This window comes from Nicotiana attenuata, chromosome 1, assembly GCF_001879085.1.
Source record: "Nicotiana attenuata strain UT chromosome 1, NIATTr2, whole genome shotgun sequence".
Taxonomy (NCBI): Eukaryota; Viridiplantae; Streptophyta; class Magnoliopsida; order Solanales; family Solanaceae; genus Nicotiana; species Nicotiana attenuata.
The window spans coordinates 45,704,282-45,711,056 of NC_031989.1; the positions used below are offsets into that span (position 1 = coordinate 45,704,282).

General features: G+C 38.2%; 1 protein-coding gene across 1 annotated transcript; it reads right to left on the reverse strand.

The window, feature by feature from the left end:
- Window positions 311-6,269, reverse strand: LOC109225846 (cell division cycle protein 48 homolog). The gene is made up of 9 exons (XM_019390636.1): window positions 6,123-6,269; window positions 5,830-5,995; window positions 4,351-4,579; window positions 3,050-3,816; window positions 2,734-2,955; window positions 2,482-2,553; window positions 2,109-2,390; window positions 1,539-1,898; window positions 311-851 (listed from the first exon to the last, which is right to left on the reverse strand). The coding sequence occupies exons 1-9, from the start codon at window positions 6,149-6,151 to the stop codon at window positions 561-563; spliced, it is 2,418 nt and encodes an 805-aa protein (XP_019246181.1). The 5' UTR covers window positions 6,152-6,269; the 3' UTR covers window positions 311-560.

Below are 6,775 nucleotides of genomic sequence, written 5' to 3' on the forward strand. Positions count from 1 at the left end.
TATCATGTTCCATGCTAAACCTAAAACACGGAATCACGTATGTATTTTGGTTGTCAAACCAAAAATAGATCACATTTCCAAAAATTCACGCTATTATATACTGCGTCTATTTGCTCTCATACATACACCAAGTAATTTCAACAAAACCTCACCTGCGGCTGCGATTGGACTTCTAATTAAAAAAGTCTCAGTAATACCAAGGTACTATAATATTTCACGGAGACTGGTGTAGAGTTTTAAGGGATACCCGCCAAGGGAAATTAGCACCTAATACACAAAGGCATGCTGTTCATCAAACGGGAATAAATAATAAGAGGATAATAACAAAGTGTCCACTATATTAGCAAAGCTATTGAGGTATTTAAAAATGTCCATAGAACCTCAAGATAACAACATTAAAGAGTGGGCATAAATAAACCAGAAGTTAAGCAAGTAGCCCAACAGCTTCCAGAAACAAAGTACTAATTCCAGACATTGTCCTAGAAGTAAATTGTTTAGGCAACTCTATTGCAATAAGGAAAAAGAGATGCCGCAGCAGAATAACAAGATAGTCAATAACTTTAGCTATACAAGTCATCATCATCAGCTCCAGCATTAGAAGTTGCAAAGGGGTCAGTTGCAGCAGCCCCACCACTTGTCTCAGCAAACCGAAATTCAGTTCCAAAACCTCGAGATTGCTGTAAGGTCTGAGCAAATGCCTGGTATTTACGTATATCTGCGTCACTCACACTTCGTCGTGCATACTTCATCGACTCCTCAAAATGCGAGGGCGTAATCTCTGCTATCTCATCATCAGCATCCTCATCCATAGAATCAGGATTCTCACTTCGTTTCCTTTCCTTTTCTATATCCTGTAATAAGAACACCATTTGACAAGGATTAGAACGTCAAATATGCCCATTAACTTAATTTTGAAGAAAGTGGTTATCCGACTGCAAACATCAATATAAGATACCAGATAGCACGTTAACATGGAATTTAAAGCAAGAGACACACAGCACATTGTTGTTTTTCAAGAATGGGGAGGGGATAAAACTTGACTACAGATATTTGTTTCGGCAAACCAGTGAAACTAGAGAAGACAAAAGCCAGTAATAAAGGTTTTTTTTTCTTTTTATGAAAAGGTAACATACAAAAGCCACTAATAAAGTACGGCAGAGCACCTTTTTTAAGCTAAGTACAGCAGAGCACCTTCGCTTCAATATTCAGCATGATGACACAAAAAAAACTAAAATGTTGTCCTAGAAAAGTATCAGCAGTGGCAGATCCACCTGTGCAGCAGCATGTGCTGGCACATACACGCATACAAACACACAATCATGCACACACATATGGTTGACATGTTTTTAGGGATATATCTTTATACTAAGTGACTCTCCACCAACTAATTTAAAATCCTCGATTTGCCTCCCAATATCAGTAGATGTACAGCAGTAAACACAGATAAAAAGCTACAAGAACAAACACAGTTGATGTGACCTCAGATTTAAAAGAACAAAACCAAATATAATAAATTAAAGAGCAGATGAAGAGCATACTTTCTCAATGTTCTCCCTTATGGCATATTTGCAGGCACGTTGACAGATCTCAGTGATATCAGCTCCACTGAATCCCTGAGTATATTTGGCAAGAGCTCTCAAATCAACATCTTTTGAGAGGGGAGATTTTCTAAGACACGCCTTGAAAATCTGATGGCGCGAGTCTTCATCTGGGAGTGGGATATAAATTAACTGGTCAAGTCGACCAGGTCGCAGAAGTGCAGGGTCAATTATATCAGGCCTGTTTGTGGCCCCAATTATAAAAACGGTCTTCTTAGCGTTCATGCCATCCATTTCAGTCAGAAGTTGGTTCAGAACCCGATCAGCTGCTCCACCAGCATCTCCAACACTGCTTCCCCTCTGCAATAAAGTCGAGCACCATTCTTAGTAAGCAGTGATACAAGGATAACTTCTTTTTTCCTTTTTTGCCCTCCTTTTTTACAGACTTATTTACTTATATATACTTAATCGGCAGATTGGGATTTGTGCTGCCACAAAGTCCAGGAAAATCCATCAAAAATTGCTCGTGTTTGCTTACAACCATTTTGGTATACTCAAAAACCATTTTACCTGAGTAGCAATAGAGTCGAGCTCATCAAAGAAAAGGACACAGGGTGCAGATTGTCTGGCCTTGTCAAAAATTTCACGGACATTGGCCTCACTCTCTCCAAACCACATGGTGAGCAGCTCAGGTCCTTTGACACTGATGAAATTGGCTTGACATTCATTTGCAATTGCCTTGGCAAGAAGAGTTTTCCCACATCCTGGAGGACCATAGAAAAGAACACCTTTTGAAGGTGACATACCAAACTTCTCGAACTTCTCTGGATGCTCCACAGGATATTGAACAGTCTACATGAAATGAAACAAGAGCAGTGATGAAACCCTCTAAACCACAGAACTTATATGAATGCATCAAGTCCAATTTATTGAAGTACATTACCTCTTGAAGCTCTCTTTTGACATTTTCAAGGCCTCCAATGTCTTCCCATGAGACATTAGGCACTTCAACAACCTGCGTATAGTTTTCACAAAAGAACCGAATAAATTTGTGAACTAAAATAACAAAATCCATTTATTCCATCCACAAACCCCATACAGACAAAATGACAAAAGAATCATAACCAACAATGGGCATTGCACATGATAAGGTACCAAGCCAAATTACATAACTGGGTTGTAATAGGCTACTTACTGTTTCACGCAATGCGGATGGATTGCTTGTTCCTAGAGCAGTTTGGAAGTGCTCATTCGTGACAGCCATTGAATTCAATATTTCAGCATCAATGGAATCATCTTCAAGATCAATGACATCCATTTTCTCTCTAATACACTGAAGTGCAGCTTCAGTGCAAAGAGCAGCAAGATCTGCACCAACATAACCATGTGTATCTTTTGAGATTCTTTCCAAATCAACCTGCAGAATCAAATATTCATCATTATGTCACAAGTTGATCCCAAAACAAAACAAAACAAAAAAAGAAAAAGAAATATTCAATAAGTTGGCTCACTTCTTCTGCAAGCTTCATATTCTTGGTATGAATACGAAGAACTTCAAGGCGTCCAACTTCATCAGGAACACCAATGTCAATTTCCCTATCAAACCTACCAAACCTTCTGAGAGCAGGATCAATGCTGTTAGGACGATTGGTAGCTCCCATAACTATGACATGAGCACGAGATTTCAATCCATCCATCAGTGTCAGGAGCTGTGAAACAATCCTTCTCTCAACTTCACCATGTGTCTTCTCTCGCTTGGGAGCAATTGAATCAATTTCATCAATGAATATAATAGATGGAGCATTTTTTTCAGCCTCTTCAAACGCCTTCCTGAGATTGCTTTCACTCTCTCCAGCCAATTTGGACATGATTTCTGGTCCATTAATGCAAAAGAAAAATGCACCTGTTTCATTAGCCACAGCTCTGGCTATCAGGGTCTTCCCAGATCCAGGGGGTCCATAAAGTAAAATCCCCTTTGGTGGTTTCACACCAATGGATTTAAAAAGCTGCGGATGCCTCAATGGTAATTCCACCAATTCACGAATCTGAGCCATCTGTTTTCTCACACCACCAACATCATCATAGCCAACTTCATCCAGTCTCTCCTCATCCTCCCTTTTAACAGGCTCCCCCTCACAAAAGATTTCTGTGTCTGGAGCAACAACACAATACTCCCCAGGGTCAGTCTCGATGACTTTAAATTCCACACTTCTCATCCCTCCTCTAACAAGGAAATTGTCCCCTTTCCTCAAAGGACGATATGCTTCCAAAAAGTAAGCTGCAAAAAGAAAGTCGTTTAAAGTTGAGGTCAACACAAACAGAGCTCACAAATTTCCTTTAACCTCTATTTTTCACAAATTTGAGGTGGACACAAATTTGCTAGTAAAGAAGACAACCTTTAACCTCTGTTTTTCACTGCCAATCGACAAAATCAAAGAGTAGAATGTACAAAATCTAGGGAAGACCATGAATTGGAGATAATTTAAAAAACAATGGAGAATTCCAAAAGAGATGCACAATAGAGGAGGGCAGGCAACTCCACATTCAGCCAAAAAACTAGAATTCTCCTGTACTACCATCTCTAAAGTGATTTATAGTATTAATCTCGATTCTAAGCAGAGAAAAGTGATTTATAGTATTAATCCTGATTCTAAGTGCAGCCTGGATGAGACTCGAAGGAGACTGAGTACATTGTAAATAATATCCTGATAACTGCATGAAAATGCATCGTGATACTACACCACTATGCTACCAAGAATAAAACCTTAAAGATTGTCAAACTGCACTTGCAATTGGAAAGTAACACACTTACGTTTCAAGAAAGCATCAAACAAATCCCCGGTGAGACCTTCTATTGTATCATCTATGGGAAGTATGTGCACACGCTTTCCATACTTAACATCTGGACATTGGTGCACAGACACAACATCTCCAAGCCGAACCCTCAAATTTGAACGGACAACCTTGTTCATCCTAATCTTCGGCTCGTCGCACGTTTCATCAGCAAGGGCAATGACAACTGTATCCTTCCTTTTCTTTCCCTGGATAAAATGCAGCAGAAAACTAATGAGTTAATTGGATAGACAGGCAGACAAATATGCAAACAGAATCAGAGAGGTAACCTCATTTTTAACTAGTTGTTAAAATTAAACCACAAGCATCATGAGAAAATTACAACCATTGTTTTTAATGGCAAAAAAAAAGCGCGAAAAAAAAAAAAAACCAAGATCAGTGGGGCTTGAAGCGAAAAGCGAGAATTAAAGCACACGCTTCTTTAAAGTGAAGCGAACTATTTTACAAGAAACTAAAGTACCCCATATATGCATATATGAATGTAGTACAGTAATTATACTCCTCAAAGTTGAAACTAAAAGAATCGACGGTTTCTCATAAACACTTTCTGCATCATTGTTTGAGCGCACAATTATATAAAGCGAGAACATAACAACTACGCCATAATTCATCATGTCAAACTTGGTTTCATTTGCTTCGAAAGTGACAGTATTCTCAAAATGGTATATGTCTACTAAGATTCAGAAAGGCTTATCCCCTAATGATGTAATATTAGCCGAATACCAAGTCACTTATAGAACCCACAAACATCTGGTCATCAAGGATCAACAGAGTACAGACTCAATGACACATCATAAGCTAGAAACCCTAATTATCCCCCATACTGACAAGGACAAGCTAGCTTGTCACACTTGACTAGAGCTACAAAATCCAAGTAGCAGTGCGAAATATGAAAACAAAATCGAAATCTACCATGAGAACAATCTGACACCCTAACCTAATACAAAATTGTAAATGTACCAATATTCTACACAGATCTAGAGGTAATTGAGGCTCTAAAACATATAGGAAGAGAGTTAGAACCACACATCACAAAATTCACTTGCATATGCAGCGGGTAGCAGTATATAAATCAGCAATCAATCAGCTATATCTCAATCTGAAATTAATTAGAGTCAGCTATAATTCTCTGTATATGTTTTGCTATATTCTAGTCCATTTCATACCAAAGCCAAATAATTTGCCTTTTAAGATAATGAAGGATTCTCTACAACTAGAAATCTTCTAATCTCATACATATCCTTACACTGACATATAAGTCTCTAATCCACCAGATTCACCGACAAATAACAAAGCAATTTAGAAGTTGACCTAAGCAACCAAATAATCAAATGCTAACAAAGTTACCCTCACTGTAAACAATCAGATTATCCACATCAAAACCCTAAAAACTCGAGATTTAGGAGGAAACCACTAAATAGGTAGGATAATTAAAAACCTTGATGAGAATTGTATCTCCACGGAAGAGCTGGAGCTTCTCCATGGTGGCAGGATTTAGGGCGACGACGGAGTTATCATCGTTGACCGCCTCGTCAACGACAAGCCGATTTGGAGACTTCTTCCGCTCCAAAATGGCCGTAGAGAAATCCTTCTTCGCACCTTTTCTGAAAAGTAAGAAAACGAAGAATTAAATACAAATCTCAGAACTTTCTAGAAGCGATTTCAAAGTTAAAAACAACTCAGTCGAATAACCGATCGAGAAGATGTGAAAACGAAGGAGAGAGTACTCACGAGTCAGATGACTCGGCCTGGTGACTCATCGTCAAAGCTTTTTCGAGATCTAAATTAGGGCGCAGCCGATAAATCGAGAGCAACTGCGAAGAGAGAGAGGGACACTTTTGCTGGAGAAGAGAACAATGAGTGCAAGTAAAGGATTTACGGAGGAAGTGATTTTATAAATATTTTACTCCTAATTAGAAATGGAAAAGAAAAACGAGAAATAATATTAATAAAGGAAATACATAAATACGCACTGGCTACTGCCTTCCTATCTGTATTTCCTGCATTTGGACGGTTCCTCTGAATTTAGTAGGTATTTCCGTATTTGACAATATTTGAGTTTGAAAAGGAAATTGTATTTTGAGGTTGGAAGGGGAAATTTTTTTGTGGAAAGCCGAGTTGTGTTTGGACAGAAAGTTGCTTTAAAAAATAATTTGACAAGGATTAGGAATTTTTTATTTGCAATTCATTTTAAACCCACTATTTTGGTATTTTTTTCTGGAAATTCAACTAATGAAATTTGGCATTTACAAAAACTCATGGTCAAGCTAATACTATATGTCAATAATATTGAGCCAAACTTCTATAGTCTAGTTTTGGGCTTAGTTCGTATTGCAAAATAGCCAATTAACATGATTGGAAGAGGAAGTGACTTAACTATTTCT

Bases quoted from the DNA above. Each gene is read 5' to 3' on its own strand.
- LOC109225846 (XM_019390636.1), bottom strand. From the start codon at position 6,151: ATGAGTCACCAGGCCGAGTCATCTGACTC. The intron at 4,580-5,829 runs GTTTTTAATTAT...CATTTTATCCAG, and splicing joins GAGATACAATTCTCATCAAG to GGAAAGAAAAGGAAGGATAC. The intron at 3,817-4,350 runs GTAAGTGTGTTA...TTCTTTTTGCAG, and splicing joins GTTTGATGCTTTCTTGAAAC to CTTACTTTTTGGAAGCATAT.